At 51.2% G+C, this 18,291-nt stretch overlaps 1 protein-coding gene across 2 annotated transcripts in view; it reads right to left on the bottom strand.

Moving 5' to 3' along the window:
• The window catches only part of gse1b (Gse1 coiled-coil protein b), a 240,865-nt gene that overhangs the window by 23,138 nt on the left and 199,436 nt on the right, over window positions 1–18,291 (bottom strand). For both annotated transcript variants that reach the window (XM_012819250.3, XM_031569242.2), the window contains exon 3: window positions 9,679–9,876. In XM_012819250.3, the coding sequence (XP_012674704.2) occupies window positions 9,679–9,876 (198 nt within the window). The remainder of the gene's footprint in view (window positions 1–9,678; window positions 9,877–18,291) is intronic.

Genomic DNA, 18,291 nt, shown 5'->3' with positions numbered 1-18,291 from the left:
CTAATTATCGACCTCCCTCCCCACTCGCTGGACTCCGATTTCATGGCACTTTCCTGGATGCCCATGTGAAACATATCACACACACACACATGTCCAACAGTCCCTCTCCGACTCCCAGTCGCACACCCTGTTAGGTGGGGGAGGGTGGAGGTGTCGACCACAGCAGACAGGTGAAGACATTCCATCAATAGAGGTCATGTGGTTGACCGCTCTACTTAAAATCGCTGCCGTGAACACTTCAGGTATAAAGGGTAGGAGATGGAGCCTGCATTCAATACTGGAAAATCCATTCACAGACCACCTTGGAGGATGGACGGAGAAGAGAGAGACGGAAGGAGAGAGAGAGAGGCGCAGGGAGAGAGAGAGAGGCGGAAGGAGAGAGAGAGAGGTGGATGGAGCGAGGGAGAGATAGAGAAATAGGTGGGGAGACAGAGAGGAGAGGTGGTGACAGGGTGACGCAGGGCGAGACGTGCGGAAGTGTGTCTGGTCCGCAAAACAGCAATTAGTGGCCTAATCCCATGAAGGAGGGACATTACTCTCCCCTCGCCGACTCCCTTAATCAATACTCACTCAGCAGCAGCAGCAGCAGCAGCAGCAGCAGCAGCCAGGCAGTTAATACAGCAGCCACGGTGACATGCTGGATTCACTCCCAACTGACACCACCACTGGGGGGGAGGAGGGGACGGGGACGGAGAGAGAAAATGGAGAGAGAAAGAGAGAGAGAGAGAGAGAGAGAGAGAGAGAGAAATGGAGAGAACAAAAACAGAATGAGAGAGTCAAAGAGAGGAGACCAGGCGCATATGCACCTCCATCAGCGGCCCTCCTCTCACATGAGGAGCTGAACCCCAGCCAGCATTCACCAGAGTTAAGATCAATGGGCACTGGGAGAGGTCGGCCGTAGCCAAAACACCATTCTGTTAACCAGATGTAAACCAGATGTGCTTTGCTGACATGATAGCCATAGACCCAGCGTAGGTCCCTCAGGCAAAGGAGGTGTTTCACGCATGGCTCAGGTGGGGATTAGGGCGGGGGTCAGGGGAGCGGTGCGTCTTAGCAGAGGCTGGTTCCTGGGGCCCAGTAGCCAAGCTGAGCCCTGGTGAGGAGAGGTACCCCTCATCACATCACTTCACATCACATCACATCACATCACATCGCATGACACCTACCTGCCCTGCCGCTTTCACACTCACATTATCCCAGATAAACCCAATCAGTATCAGCCTACTGCTGAGCGCACACACACACACAAACAAATGCACGCGCACACACATATGCACACACACACACACACACACAAATGTACACGCGCACATACACACAAAAGCCTGACATGAGCTCAAAGCCTATCATCTGCATTCACACCTTTAGGTTCCTCTCGCTCTGTCCCTGGAACTGGAATCAAAGGAGCACAATAAAGGCTGCGATCCAGCACAGAGACCCGTCACACATACAAGCATGCTCACACACACACACACACACACACACACACACACACACACACACACACACACACACACACACACACTCACTCTCGAGTGACAGTGGCAGTGAGAGCGTTAACCACAGACAAAGAGCACAGAGCAGTGGCATGGGCTGCTAAAGAGAATCACCCTCATCCAAGGATAAATCTCTCTCCCTCTCTCCCTCCCTCTCCCTCTCACGCTCCATCTTGCCCTCTCGCTCTCTCTCTATTGCTCTCTGTTTTAGCATAGCCTTCCTCGTGTTTGCTCCTTCAACAATTCCCTCTCCGGTTTGTTGCCTTTTTACAATTTTACACTCCTTCCCTTTCTCTCTCTCACTCTCTGAAGGTTTGCTGTAGGTGGAGAGAGAAGCAGGACACACTGAATAATTCAGCAGGAGCAGAGCTATAAGCAGGTGGAGACAGAGAGAGAGAGACAGAGAGAAAGAAAGAAAGAGGGATCTTTCTCTCTCGTTTAATTCTGCTCTCATTTTGCCCAGCGGCGGCATTAATGCCCTAAACCAGGCCCCTGTTCCTCATCGGAGCCCTCTTCCCTCTTCACCTCCAGGCACTTATCTGTTTCACTCATCTCCTCCGCTCTGCCCCCGCTGCTCTGCTCTGCTCTGCTCTGCTCTCCTCTCTTCTCCTCTCTTCTCCTCTCTTCCCCTCCCCTCTCCTCTCCTCTCCTCCTCTGTCCCATCCTCTTTTCCCTTCATTACCGTCTCATCCTTTCTTCTCCTTCTCTGCCACCCACCTCCTTCCTCTCCCCTCCCCTCCCCTCTCCTCCCCTCCCCTTCCTCTCCTCCTCTCCACTCCCGGCTCAAATCTCCAGTTGCCTGAGCATCGGATCTGTCAGGCAAGCATCCATTTTTTTATGCATACATTTACAACACTTACAGGCAGTTTAAAGCTGGGGGAGCTGGCCTCTGGAAGCCCAGCAATATGTCAGGGAAACAAGAACAGGGCAGCACGGGAGGGGTGGGGGTGGGGGGGCAGGAGTGGGCTGTTTGGAAGAGGGCATGAGCAGCTTTCCCCTGTGGGGCCGTTATTTGCTCTTCTCTTCTTCAAACCTCTGCCTTGCAAAGACGCTGTTCACCATTATTCCTAGGCAACGCAGTCCACATCAATTAATTCTCTCCACCCCCCCGTCCCGTCCCCCCCCCTCACACTCTCTCTCTCTTTTTCTCTCACCCTCCACCTCCCTACATATCCTCTAGGGGCTAACCCCCGCCCGACCCACACACAAATACATCAACTCCCACAACACCATCGAGCCAAGCCACATCCGACATCCCCGCCCCACAGCGATGCACGTCCCTCAAATTCCTGGAGGACCGGCGTCGCCGTGATCATGACTTGGCTGCTGCCACGGCCGCCCCAGTGGCAGATGGGATCCCAATGATACGTGACCCCCTCCCTCCCTCCCTCCTTTAGTAAACTGGTGTCATTTTGCAAAATGCAAATGCCATTAAAATCTATTCAGTGTGGGTGTGTGAGAGTGTGTGTGTGTGTTTGTGGTTGTGCATGTGTTACTGAGCTTTGCACTATCACTGCTAAGCTAGCACAGGAAATCGAGTCAATCGTAGGCATGACTACAGCCAAGAGGCCAGGCAGCTTCCTGTAGTGAGAAACCAGCACTGGGTCTGAACCACACTAGCGAGTGCCACTTCCTGTGCTCATGACAACAGCCCAGCCAGCACACCCCAGCAAACTGCACTCCACTACAGGCAAACAGCATGCAGCTTCTACCTCCCCAACAGCCCCCTTCAATCCCCACACACACACACACACACACTTGGCTTTCCCTGGATGGAGTGTACAGAGACAGAAGAGGGAGGGTAGATAAGAGGGAAGGAGGGAGAGGGAAGAAGTGGAGAAGGAGGGGGAGGAGAGCTGCCTGTGACTGTGTGTGTGTGTGTGTGTGTGTGTTTATGTGTATGTGTGTGTGTGTGTGTGTGTGTGTGTGTGTGTGTGTGTGTGTATGATTAATGGGCAGGCCTGCTCTCTGTCGGCTCCTCCATTAGGCGAAGCTCGCTCACTCTCTCTCTCTCCCTCCCCCTCTCTCTCTCTTTCATTCTCTCTATCGCTCTCTCCCTCTTTCTCTCTATCCCTCTCTCTCTCCTTGTTGTGCTCACTGCATGACTGCCCAAGCTAGCCTGCAGTGAGAGAAGGGGGGTGCCCGCTGCATTCAAGCACGCACACACAAACTTGCATGTACACACACACACGCCTTAGCACAGACAAGCCACACACAAACACTCCAACACACACACACACACACACACACAGAGTGACAAGCTGTTCCTCATCCCCTACCCACCTGCCTCACACACACACACACACACACACACACACACACACACACACACACACACACACACACACACACACACACACACACACACACACACACACACACACACACACACACACACACACACACACACACACACACACACACACTTCTCTCCTCCTTCCTCCAACCTCGCGGCCTGCATTAGAACAACATCAGCACTTAATTAAACAGCCCATTTCACACCTGGTGTGCATAGCACTGCTCCGACAATCCTCCCTCCATATGCTGCCTCCGGCCACGCTCGGCCTGCGCAGCACAAAGCACGCTGCTCTAATCTGCATCAGCCAGGGGAGGGGTGCAATCTCTGTGTGTGTGTGTGTCCTGAAGACATGCAGTTGAAGAGGTGAGTGTGTTAACGCGCGAGGATGTGGGTGTTGTCCATTGTATGTGTGGTAAGTGACATGCGGTTAATGTGTTTGTGAGAGTTTGAGAGTGATTGTGTGAATGTGTATGCAATTATAAGAACATGAGCGATAAATTATCGGTGTGTTTGTATGTGTGTGTGTTTGTGTGTGTGTGTGTGTGTGTGTGTGGGGGGGGGGGGGTTGCCTGTGTACTGCAGACGAGGAAGTAAACATTAAGTGGTTTTGGTGTGTGGAGCTGCAGTCTGCAGAGTGAGTCTGTGTGTGTGTGTGTGTGTGTGTGTGTGTGTGTGTGTGTGTGTGTGTGTGTGTGATGGTGGGGTTTCGGGGACACGCTGTGCTCCAAGGCATTTTGCCTGAGGGGTGCAGACAGACAGCCTGTGTGTGTGAGGGGGAGAGAGAGAGGGAGAGCGAGCGAAGGAGAGAGAGAGAGAGAAGGAGAGAGAGCTAGTGTGTGTGTCTAGGGCTCTGTGTGTGTGTGTGTGTGTGTGTGTGTGTGTGTGTGTGTGTGTGTAGTCCCAGCTCCAGATGGAGGGGGTCACGCTTGCCTGGCCCTGCTCCCTGAGCCGGGGCTGTGGGCTCACAACAACAGGGCAACACCCCCAGGGTAGCCGCGCCTAACAGCACTGACCCCCACAGAAGGCAGCAGTCGTTCACTCACTCCCTCGCCCAACCATCCCTCTCTCTCTCCCTTCGTCTGTCTCTCTATCGCTCCATCCCTCTCTTTGAGTTTGCATAAGTCTATTTCCCATCCTTCTTTCTCTGCTTCTCCCTCTCCATCTCCATCTACCTTTCTCTATCCTTCTCGTCCGCCTGTCCGTCCGCCGCCCACACGCCTGCCTGTCCAGCTCTAACCCATTCTTCTCCTTGTGGCGTCTAAATACATCATACATCTGGTGCACAAGAGCAATCTGCCAATAGCCATCAGCCCAGCTGATGAATCACCACACCGCACCACAGCCAGACACAGAGCCTGTGGCAGACCAGTACCACAGCTCTCCTAAATCTATCTGCCTCTGGACCTGGAGCTCGTCACCTCCTATCCATACTTGATGGCTCATTGGAGACTCGTTCAGTGAACCGAGGATGAGATGAAAGACGAAGAGAGAGAAATATGTAGAGAGAGAAAATGAGAAAGTGTCTGTTACTCTGACGAAATGTATCGAGTGAGTGAATCGTGTGTGTCTGTGTGTGATGTGTGTGTGTGATGTGTGATGTGTGTGCTACTCATAGCCTGGAGAAGACTGGCACACACACACACACACGGCATCCTTGCGTCCTCCTCCCATTAATCAGCCCCTCCAATCCTGACTGATAACTAACTGGCTCTCTGATTCATTATGCACGAGAGGGAGAGTGTGTCAGGGAGCGAGTATGACGTATTTATGCAGAGTTGCGGAATGTGTGTGTGTGTGCGCTACTCACGGCAGAGCGTGGAAATGTGACCAATGATGAGGCTTAAAAGCAAATCTGCCTCCATTTGGATTAAAGGGCCAGAGTCATGACACGCAAGTCCCCCGAGGGCGCAAGGGCAGAGAGAGAGAGAGAGAGAGAGAAAAGAAAGAAAAAAGAGAGAGAGAGACAGACAGAGAGGGAGAGAGGGAGGAAGACCGAGAGAGGGAGAGAGAGAAAAAGAGAGGGAGAGAGACAGAGAGAGAGAAAAAAGAGATAAAGAGACAGAGAGAGAAAGAGCACAGACAACAGGAGCAGATGCTAAGAGGCTAACGCCTTCCAGGCACCATAGGGATTACACTGCTGACGCTGCTTTCGTGTGTGTGTGTGTGTGTGTGTTTGTTTGTTTGTATGTGTGTGCGTGTATTAACATCTTAGCACCGGGGCACATGCAAGCACCTCTCGCCCACTTCCGACTATAAATACTCATTTTTGGAGACAGCAGTCTGGCTTCCACCAGGAGGCCCCACGCTCTACCTGTCGTCACCCAGGATCAGCGCCCCTGCTGGGGGTCACCATCTGTCCAGCGTCCCCCTCCCTTCCATCACTCTCCAGCCCCACCCTTCCACTACACTCCACTCCACTCCACTCTCCCCGGGTCGCAGCCAGCCAGTCTGGACAAATGACTCATGCCATCCCCTGTTTCCTCTGCCCACCTACAGCACTCTTCCATAGCACAAAACAACTAGCAGCTGGGGAGGTTTGGCAGCCTGTGTGTGTGTGTGTGTGTGTTTTTTCAGGATATTTTTTGTTCTTGATGCTCTGGCTTAATCATAACGCGTGTCTTCCCCCACAAGCTGTTTTTACTCACCACCCACGGCCACTTAGAAGTAGACTGGGACTTAGCCTCTCTTGCAGAGACATGACACCATGGCCTGCCCACGGACAATACAGCCAAGAATACAACAACCAGGAGGGGCCACACTCGCTCTCTCAAACACACACACACACACACACACACACACACACACACACGCATAGTACATATACATGTATATATGTATATATAAATATATATATAATTATATACACACACATATACATACATACATACATAGATACACACACACACATTATTCCTGTAAAACACCTACACATACCTCAGAATTCTTCAAACATAAGTACTCACAGACATGAATACAAATACACACAGCCTGCTGGTTATACACACACACACACACTACAATGATCACAATGACAGACATCTTTTTTTCCCCCAGACACACAACCTGAAGATGGGCCTTGTGAACGTGTCGCTCTGACTCGTAACACAGTGTGCTGCTTCCGGAACACACTGCAGATTCGTCGCCCCCACTGGAAGATTACAAGTGATAGTATCGTCTGATAGTGCGTTTTCCTTTTCTCTCAAACACCACAACCCCCACTTCAAAGGCATTCAAGGAAAATCAAACACACACACACACTCTCAGAAACACACATGTACACACACACACACACACACACACACACACACACACACACACACACACACACACACACACACACACACACACACACACACACACACACACACACACAAACACATCTGCCACAAAAGAAGGGGATCCAGCCTTTGTGTGGGGGCGTGTGGTAAAAGAGAGTGAGTGTGCGAGACAGAAAGAAAAAAAAGGAGAAAGATAGCGTGAGAGATACAGACAGGCAGACAGATAAATAAATAGAGAGAGAGAGAGAGAGAGAGTGTGGATTTGTTAAAGACTGGGGCTGCTCTCCCTCACACCACAGTAAATCACAGGGCCAGGCACTGATTTCTCTGTGAGAGGGATGGAGCGAGGGACAGAGAGAGAGACAGAGAGAGGAAGGAAGAGAGAGAGAGAGAGAGAGAGAGAGGGAGGGATGGATGGGAGAATCAGTACAAGCAGTGCCCTCTCACTGCCACCGCTCGATTAAGAGAGAGAGGGAGAGAGAGAGGAGAGAGGGAGGGGGAGAGAGAGAGAGAGAGAGAGAGAGAGAGAGAGGGAAGAAGAGAGAGAGACAGACAGGGTGGCAGAGACAGAGAGAGAGAAGAGTGTGAGAGACAGAAGAGTGGGAGAGAGAGAGAGATGGGGAGGGAGACAAATGGCTGAAGAAACAGATAAAGAAATCCATCCCTGGTGGAAGAAAGAGAGAGGGAGGGAATGCAGGGAAGGAGGGCTGCTCAAGTATGTTTGGAGGTGGGAGCTAGAGGCGGAGTTGACTGCCTCAGTGTGTGTGTGTGTGTGTGTGTGTGTGTGTGTGTGTGTGTGTGTGTGGTGTGTGTGTGTGTGTATGTACGTGTATGTGTGTGTGTGTGTGTGTGTGTGTGTGTATGTGTATGTACGTGTATGTGTGTGTGTGTGTGTGTGTATGTACGTGTATGTGTGTGTGTGTGTGTGTGTGTGTGTGATGGAGAGCAGTGCTCCTCTCTCTGCTGGGAGTCTCTCCAGGGGTCCGGAGCCGCTGTGGTTGGATGGAGGCACTAACTCAAGCCTGCTGTGTCCCCCACACCCCCTCTACAGCTAGGGCAGACCTGAACACCCCCTTTCCCACACATACAGTCCCTAGCACGGAGGTGGGTGAGACTATGTGTGTGTGTGTGTGTTTGTGTGTGTGTGTGTGTGTGTGTGTCTAGGGGGAGGGATTGCAGCCCTCCCAGTCTGGTTGTCAACATTATCAGTAGGACCCCTGGAGAGAGCTTGTTTAGAGGAAAGGGCTGAGGGCATGAGGTGGTATCGAGGAAGAGCACCTTAAACACACACACACACACACACACAAACATGCTGTCTGGTGGTCAGTGGTGCATACCAACATCCACACTCACTTCCAGGGCAGACCGACACACAGTAAAGACAAAGCCACTGCATTCACTCATCACAGACAACCAGATGGGTGCGAACACAAACAAACACACACACACACACACACACACACACACACACACACACACACACACACACACACACACACACACACACACACACACACACACACACACACACACACACACACACACACACAAGGATTCCTCATATTGTTTTGTTTTAACTATGGACACACACACAGACACGCACACACAAAAAGAGGTGGGGACGATGCAGGAGCCGTTGACTGGGCTCCAGTGAGTCCTAACAGGGGGAGGTTGTTTATTTCCTTTAGTCTGCTAGCAGTTCACAGAGCAAACCCCTGCCCCTTACACCCACGCCTGACTGAGTCCCCAGCACACACACACACACACACACACACAGGCTTCCATTCTGATGAGGCTTTTCTGTGCGCTTCTGAACCATGACCGGAACAGCTGAACCAGCGACCCTCTCTAACACACACACACACACACACACACACACACACTGATGCACATGTGTGTACACACTCACACTCAACAAAAAGATCTGTCCACTACTACTGTGCTGCAGCATTTAGACAACCCCCTCGACAATTCCGCACCTAAGCACCCTTGTACACTCTCACATCTCTCATCACAGACACCACTCTCACATCCCTCATCACAGATGCCACTCCAGCTCTCACTCCCACTCAGGTATCCTTCAGTTCAATAAGGGATTCAGGCTCAGACAGTATCTGCCAGTTCCCCACAAATCAAATGAAAAGATCTTCCCAATAAACAGCAGCAAACCCTGCTGGCCTCTGCCCCAGCTCTGGTCAGAACCTGCTGGAGGAGCGCGGCCGTGGTAAACAACCCAGTCAGCCCCTTAAGTGGGTCACTGAGCACGACCCGCTCCCCTCCCCTCCCCTCATCACCCCCTGGGCCAAGTCTCCCTGGAGACGACGTTAATTCAATCCAGTGTGAATACCACTTAAGGGGCTATTAGCGACTCCGAAAAGAGAGACTCCGACAGCCATCTTAACCCCCACCTGCATCCTCCGCTCAGCCGGAAGACAGAGAGAGACAGAGAGAAAGAGAGACAGAGAGAGAGAGAGAGAGAGCCACTGGCCACAAAAGAACCCGGTGTCTTGGGACAGCTGTGCCAGGATGGAGGGATGAGGGGGTCAAGGGGTAAAGGTGAAGGGTCAGGGTTGGTAAAGGGTGGGGGTGAGGGGGTGGGACGCACCTCTGGGTTCCTCGGCCTGTTTGGCCAGCTTGCGGAGGGCGGCAGCGAATCCGGAGTGGGCCGACTGGGCTGCCGGGCTTCCATTGGGCACGATGGAGCCGTTGAGGGGCGACGGAGTGAGGGGGCTGACTGTTGCCGTGGTGCGCGTTGCCGTAGAGATCATTCCTAAGGAAGGTGACTTTGGCTCATGGCTCATGCCTGGAGGAAAAGAGTGGCAAACAAAAATGCAAAAAAAAGAGGGAGAGAGAAAGAGAGAGAGAAAAGATGAGTGCCACAGGATGTGAGGGGGTGTGTTATTACCTCGTCACAAGAGCACAGTCAGCCATGGAGTCAGTCAGTCAGTCAGTCAGTCAGTGTTGAGTCACGCAGTGATGAACCAGCCCCAGGGTTAAAGGCTCACGCACTGTGTGTGAATGTGCTTTTCTAAGAAGGCCCACAGTCTGGACTAACACATACACATGCACACGCATACACACACACACACCCACCCACACAGTCACACAGGTTGACAGCTGTGGGTGGGGGGTCAGAGGTTATGCCCAAGGTCAGGCAGCCCTTGGCCCGAAGAGGGGCCAAGACGATGGTTGTGTGTGTGTGTGTTTGTGCGTGGGGGGAGTTTGGGGGGGTTGGAGGGGTGTCTATTTGCCCTAGATGCATGCATCCAACAGTGCCTTTGTTTCCACAGCAACCCAGCCATGCCCTCTCCTGCTCAGTCTGGTCACATACTCACAAACACACCCTTCCAACCACACACACACACACACACACACACACACACACACACACACACACACACACAACCTTCCAACCACACACACCCCATATTCCCACAGCCGCAGACAGGACACATTAGCCTCAATTGTCAGCAGCGCCATCGCTATTATCCCCATAACCACCATCACTGCAGTCACCATCGCCCCTATTATCAGCATCATCATAATCATCACAGTCACCACCACCACCACCATACACCCTGCCATCACCACATCCTCGCCGACACAGGGATGGAATGTGACAAAAGGTCCTCCATTCATCCCCCATCTCGAACCTCCTCCGGAATCAGCACACTAGCAAGCATGGGTCAGGGCACAGTGTACTGATCGGCGTCATCGCTAACCATCAAATGCATACCACAACCGCGCCACAAACTTGCCAGCAGCATCTTGATCGAGGTGGAGGTGGTGGTGTGTGGTCATGCAGGAAGCAGCTAACAATCATGTGGTTGGGTCTGTGGGATGGTAGGTCTGTGTTTACGCACTAATGTCCTGATTCAATAGGCCTGTGAGAGGAGTTTGCCTACCGTTATACACCATAAATGCATGCGTGTGTGTGTGTGTGTGTGTGTGTGTGTGTGTGTGTGTGTATTGCATGCTAGGCTGACAGAGGGTCAAGTCTGTGGCTGTAGCTATGGCAATGGGCGGTAACCTGTAACCTGTGCCAAAACTGCTACAAAAACAAACGTGACTTGACATTTCTTATGCCACTGCTAGCTCGATGAGTAACACAACTCCAATCAAACTGACAGTATGAATACATCAAGTATGAATACATCTTCAACCTGTAGCTGACGACTCACCACAGGCCTGCCAACTTTCGGGGATTTCATAGAGCGACACTGATCCAAGAACTGCCTCCCATGTAACACTAGGGGGTTCCCCCATGGCGAACTGCGAAAAATGACACTCCCTCCCAGAGACGAGGGGGTTCCCGGTAAAGAATGGCTGAAAAGCACTCACTCGCACACATGGATTTCCAGGAGATTATGGATCACCGGCATGTGCTGGGAACTTGTGTGAGAAAGTACAGGCGTGGTGTGAGAGCATGAGGTGGGAGCTCCTCAACCCCTTCTCAACTCTTCTCTTCTCTTCTCTTCCCTCCTTTTCCTTCTGTTTATTTGTCGTCTATCTTCCCTTCTGTCCTCCTCTCGTCTCTAGTCCTGACACATTGAGTGACCCAAGCTGCTGCATGGACATTTTTCCACCAACCTCCCTTTCAAACACACACATCTTTTTTAGGGTGAGGGATTTACGGGCGTTGGCGTTGGCGCTGAGCTCTGGAGGAGTGGTGTAAGGGGACACCAGCGCGACAAGCCAGGCGGAATCCCTGAGCTTCGAGTTGCACATGCGCCCGGAGGCTCACTGCACTGCTGTCACACACTGGCACAGTTAACGAGCTGCCACACACACACACACACACACACACACACACACACACACACACACACACGCACCCACACACACGCACCCACATACACACAGAATGGGGTCATGGCAGGGTCAAGCCACACACACTACCACACTGCCTCCATGGCGAAGCTGATTCCATGTGTCGTTGCCAATTGATCTGTGTTAGTATCAGTTCACTTAGTGCTTAATATAGGAGAAGCCCTACAGGGCACTGGTGTTCAAAAAGATAAAAGGACCCAAAAAAATTAAAAACAAAAAAACAGATAGAAAGAGAGAGCGAACGAAAGAATGAATCAGTCATTCTTCTCTCACTTCTGACTGGCTGCTGAAAAGTTGGCCGAGATGTTATTTGTAAGGTAGCTGTTGAGGGAAGTACAGCCTGTTTTTCTGTTTGGGTTTGTTTATGTGTGTGTGTGTGTGTGTGTGTGTGTGTGTCTGTGTGTGTGGAGGGGATTGGTGGGAAAGGTGATGTTTCCCCAGCACTATGGGGCTAACCTCTGTTTCACCCAGTGCACTATGCCTGAACCTTCCAGAGCAATTAATAATGAAATTAACAATGCCACTGCTGCTGCTAGACCGTCAACTCAACCCCCATACACACACACACACACACACACACACACACACACACACACACACACACACACACACACACACACACACACACACAGTAACCCCCCATACATGTATTCAAATTACTGTAAGGGGGCACAATCTACTTGACACACAAATCACCCATTCACAGAGGTGCCCCCAGAAACCAATAAACACAGACAGAAACACATCACAATACACACACAAACACACACAGCTCCTCATAATCACACATGATTACTGTGAGAGGACAGCACAAACTCAGTTAACTATCTAAGACCCTGATCATTAATTCAGATACCCTCAGAGACTAACACACACACACACACACAAGCAATTCATTATCCCATCGTAGTATCTCTTAAAAGGGGACAGCTTACAACACACACAGACACAAACATACACAGTCCACCACCCACACTGACTGGTACACACCACACACATGCGAAGCACACACACAACCCACTCAAACACAATGAATTACACAGGAACACTGTGGATGGGAAAGAGCCAGCACAAGCACTCTTTCCCAGAGCTGAGGCACAGAGAAGAGAAGAGAAGCGACACACAGTAGCTGAGGACCGCTCCGAGAAACCACCTCACAACTCGACACCAATTCGGAGAACAGCCGAGTAGCAAGAAAGAAAAAAAAAAAAGAGAAAAAAAAGGAACTTCTCCGGAACGGCACGAGAGCAAATGTTCAGACAGCAAATGTTCAGTGACTGGTCAGTCAGCTTCAGCCAAGGCAATAAAACACTCACGTTCAACCCCCCCCCCCCTCTCCACACACACACACACACACACACAAAACAAGGACCCCCCTCAGAGTAAAGGACGAGAAAAGCGGCGTCTGCTTACTGCACAAAGGACTGGAGCTGCCTCTGTCTCCCATCGCTGCATCTTCAGCCAAGCCCAGCGCTTAAAGAGAGCCAAGGGAAACACCATTTTTTTTCCTCCTCTCCTCTTCTCTTCTCTTTCTGTTTCTCCCTCTCTCTCTTTCTCCCTCTCCCTCTCGCGCTCGCGCTCTCTGTAGCTCCCTCGCGCTTAGTCTCTCCCTCTTCACAAAGACCGTTTGGAGCTTATCTAACAAAGCAACACACCACACACACACATACACACACACACACGCACACGCTCTGCCTATCTCCCTCTCTCTCTCTTGTGCTCGCTCACTCGCTCGTTCCTTCTCCCTCCCTCTGCCTCTGCCTCTCTCTCGCTCTCCTTTCTCTCTCTCTCCCTCTCTCGCCTAGTGAAAACAGAAATTCTCAGCGTAGCAGCTGCTGCAATGTCACATGACCTCCCCCTCCTCCTCCTCCCCCCTTTTCCCCTCTCAACCTATAATTCCTCAGCCATTCTGAGATAACAGAGGCATGCACATGCTGCCAGGGGGAGGAGAGGGAGGGAGAGAGAGAGAGGGAGAGAGGGAGAGGGAGAGAGAGAGGGGTGGGGGAGTGAGGGAAGGAGGCGGAGGGAGAGAAAGAGGGGGTGGCTGCCCCTGCGTGTCAGCTGCCTCCTCTTCCACATGGCCCTTGTGACCACACTGACCCCCCTTGAAGTTAGAAGAGAGGGAGAGAGAGAGAGAGAGAGAGAACTCTTGTCATGTCAATAAAGCCTTTGAAATTGAAAAAAAAATTGAGAGGGAGGGAGAGAGAGAGAGAGCGAGAAAGACAGAAAGGAAGAGAAGGAGAAGGCGGGGTGTTAAAAATTGTGACATGCGTGCACTTTCCCCACCACCTCTCTCTCTCTCTTTCTGTGTGTATGTGCGTGTGTGTGTGTGTGTTTGAGAGTGTGTGTCTGTATCTGAGGAAAGATAGAGCCTTGGGCAGAGGTGGAGGCTTGTTCTGGCGTGCCGTTACTAAGACCTTGCCCCGCAACAACCTCCTCTCCTTCTCCCTAAACCCACGTCCCTGCCCCACCTTACACACACACACACAAACACACCACAAAAAAATCCTTATACCCAGGGTGTGACTAGGAAAAAACTCATATCTCTCTCACACACACACACACACACACACACACACACACACACACACACACACACACACACACACACACACACACACACACACACACACACACACACACACACACCTCCAGTGAGAGAAATGAATTTCTAGATACAACACCTGAGCTAGCCCTGACCTACGAGGAGTGGGGATGACTCATCACGCTACACTCCTGGCCCAGGCGCTGACAGACAGGTGTCAGTCTAGACAGCCGCTGACTGGCATGAACCCAGCCCGCATCCACCCCTTATCTGGCCAGAGTCCGCCACTCTCCCGGCCAATTACACCAAACCCACTGAAGTCACAACCAGCACACAGGGAAGCCTCGAAAGCATATATTAACCGACTCCCTCCACCTCAGCGTGACTGTTTGACTCTCCACAGGCTGTTAGATGGGAGCTATAGACATCCGTCCACCACACATACCATCAGGTATGTACACATGTATGTAAATCAGAAGGTGATTGAAAAATGTATGAAAATCCCAGGTAGAGTGCCCCCTAGTGGCAAAGCACATTAATGTCACTGCTTAATTTCTGCCACGAAAAAAAAAACACCCCTCTATTTATCAAAGGATGGGAGTCTTTAGACGTCAGGTGTAAGCATGAGGCGGGTAGGGGGAAAAAAAGTCTGCATTCATTTTAATATTCCGTTTACACATCAGATTTAATTCAGCAGCGTGAAGTGTGGTGGGGCGTAGATGTGAGCGAAGCTGCCTCTGTAGTCGTGTTGTGTCTGTTGGGGCAGGCAGCAGTCTGATGGGAAAATAGCCCTGGGAGAACCGTGATGATCTAATCAACGACAGCCTACACGGACGCACCATGACTGAGCAATAATGAAGCCAGCATGAACACACCACATGATGGGGGGGAAGAGAGAGAGAGAGAGAGAGAGAGACATTGAAGTTTTCTGAAATGCATTCAATAATGCACAGTTTCTCTCTCTCTCTCTAACACACACACATAGGAGAGAGAAGATCCATCCCTAAGCTATGCGAGTATGTAGGGGATGAAAGAACACCCAACACCATTTTGGCTCTAATATGGAGCCTCCAGTGTCAGACAACATGACGAATGACCACAATCAACCGCCAAGCAGTATCTCCCCCTCCCTCCCCCCCGCTCGCTCTCTCTTGACCTCTGACTGATTAGGTTCTCTGACATTGCCTTTCCAGTCCCCCTCCCCCCTTCCTATTGCCATCCTCCTCTCCTGCCTCTTCCGGTCTTCTCTCTATCTTTCTCCGAGGTGGCTGTGTCCTCTTGTGATTCTCCCTCTTCTCCACCAGAGGGAGCTGTAGGACATGCTATCAGACAAAGGGCTCTCCTTCTTCTGGTCCTGAGCTGCTCATCTCTGCCAACACATCACAGTGTTTCTACTGACCAGACCCACACACTCATTGTGGGCCTGCGGTCTGAGAGGCTGACCTCTACAAAAAGAAAAAAAACCCTTACCGGCGGTCAGTGATGCCGTCCTGTGTCAGAGTCTAAATACACACAGACACATAAACAAACACTTCTCTGTAAACAAAACACATTTCGACAAATAGATACACTCTCCCTCTACAGTATAGACCAGACTGTAGTATGTGTCGAGACATCTGTCTGTTGATAAGCCTTTCACACACGCACAAACACACACACACACACACACACACACACACACACACACACACACACACACACACACAGGGAGAGAGTAAATCCCTTCGGGCTCCGATGTGCCCCGGTCCACTGTTGAGATAATGCAGGGAGGCTTTCCAGGCAGTTAATCTTTAACCAGGAAGAGATTTGCATATCAGCTTGTTAAAAGAAGAGCATGTGGCTATCTCCTGTAATTCAGCCTCCTATCACTCTACCTGGCCAGAGAGAGAGAGAGAGGGAGGGAAGGGAAGAGGGAGAGAGAGAGCGAGAGAGACGAAAAAGACATATCCATCCTTTCCCCTTGAAGTGCAGACAGCCTACAAACACACATTCACACACAGTGATACATCAAAGGAAAACATCTGTGTGTGTGTGTGTGTGTGTGTGTGTGTGTGTGTGCGTGTATTTGTGTGTGTGAGCTAGGCAGAGTAGTTTGCGACTAAAGAACAGAGCTGGACTTAGTGTATATCTGACTGATAGAGTGTGTGTGTGTGTTTGTGTGTATGTATGTGTATGTAGTGTGTGTGTGTGTGTGAGTGAGAGTGTAGATGTGTGTATGTATGTGTGTGTGTGTGTGTGTGTGTGTGTGTGTGTGTGTGTGTGAGAGAGAGTGTACGTGTGTGTGTATGTATGTATGTATGTATGTATGTGTGTGTGTGTGTGTGTGAGAGAGAGTGTAGATGTTTGTATGAGCCAGTTCACATCCCTGCCTGCCTGTACTCTATCATTATACCCCAGGCTTGTATCCAGCTCCATTAAAGAGCTGCAGCCGACAGCAGGGGAGCCATTACAGCCCAGCATACAGCACAGCCCCTCACCACTCTCCCCTGACCCTCGACACACACACACACTCCCCATCCTGACACCACCTACACACACTGAAAAGCACACTCACACACAGAGTCCCTCTCTACTCATAGCCAGTGAGACCCTCTCCTGAACCAACTGGACACACTGTGCACAAGCACATGAAATATGCCACACACACACACACACACACACACACACACACACACACACACACACACACACACACACACACACACACACACACACACACACACACACACACACACACACACACACACACACACACACACACACACACACACACACACACACACACACACGGTCCAAACAAGTCAGGTAATTTAAAAGTCTCTTGTACAGCTGTGTCTGCATTAGCAAAGGCTGCTTTTTCCTGTTTGAGCTGCAGCAGGGGCTCTTCCTTTGTCACACACACACAGGCAAACACGCGCACACACACACACAGGCAAACACGCACACACACACACACACACACACACACACCAAGAAGCAAGCCATAGGGAGGTTTGCTTTGAGAGAAGAGGAGTGTGTTTCACAACACATCTCACACAGCGATGAATCCACCGTGTTGTCGACGGTCGCACCTCTCATCACGTCTTCTCAGACAAATGAAGGAGGTGAGTGTGTTTGTGTGCATGTTGCAGAGGAAAGTGGAGATGTGTGTGTCGAAAGAAAGAAAGAAAGAAAGAGAAAGAGAGCTTTTTATTACCCACACATTTGCCCTGGGATACTGAGGTGGTGTGGTAAACACAAAAGGCCACATGTGACAAACAAGTGGTACCAGCCTGAAGACAAACACACACACACACACACACACACACACTAAAGTATCCTCACCACGCTACCACCACCATAGGGGATGGAGGAGCCTGACTTTGCATGACTAGCCTGATCTATATGCTCTTTCTGTGGGGAGGCTTGGCACTGCATCCCCCCTCTGTGCTGGAGGTGTTGGGGGAGCTAGCCCTGTCCCAGCTGTTAGGGTGAGCGTGTCCAGCAGGCAAGAGACCCAGAGCGTTGGCCACAGCCTGGGCCGAGTGGGCTTCAAGCCCGGCCACCACACCTGCTTTTGGGCCTGCCCCGTCCATATGCAGCCTCTACAGTACACCTCCCCTGACTCTCTCCTTCTCTTTTGGACTCCCTCTATCTTACTCGCGCTCACACACGCACGCACACGTAAAACACGCACACGCACAGCGCAACGTGTCTAACATTCTCAGCGGGGTTCGTGCCATTTGACAACAGAACAACATATTAAGTACCGTAATTCTCCTCGTTCAGCTAATTTAGGCTCACATTTCAGCGCGCGCCTGAGGGGGAAGCCTCGTCCAAACTACACCAAACATACAGAGGCTG

The sequence above is a fragment of the Clupea harengus genome, chromosome 6 (genome assembly GCF_900700415.2).
Source record: "Clupea harengus chromosome 6, Ch_v2.0.2, whole genome shotgun sequence".
Classification (NCBI taxonomy): Eukaryota; Metazoa; Chordata; class Actinopteri; order Clupeiformes; family Clupeidae; genus Clupea; species Clupea harengus.
The sequence above is the reverse complement of the archived record's forward strand: the minus strand, read 5'-3'. Positions and strand labels throughout refer to the sequence as shown.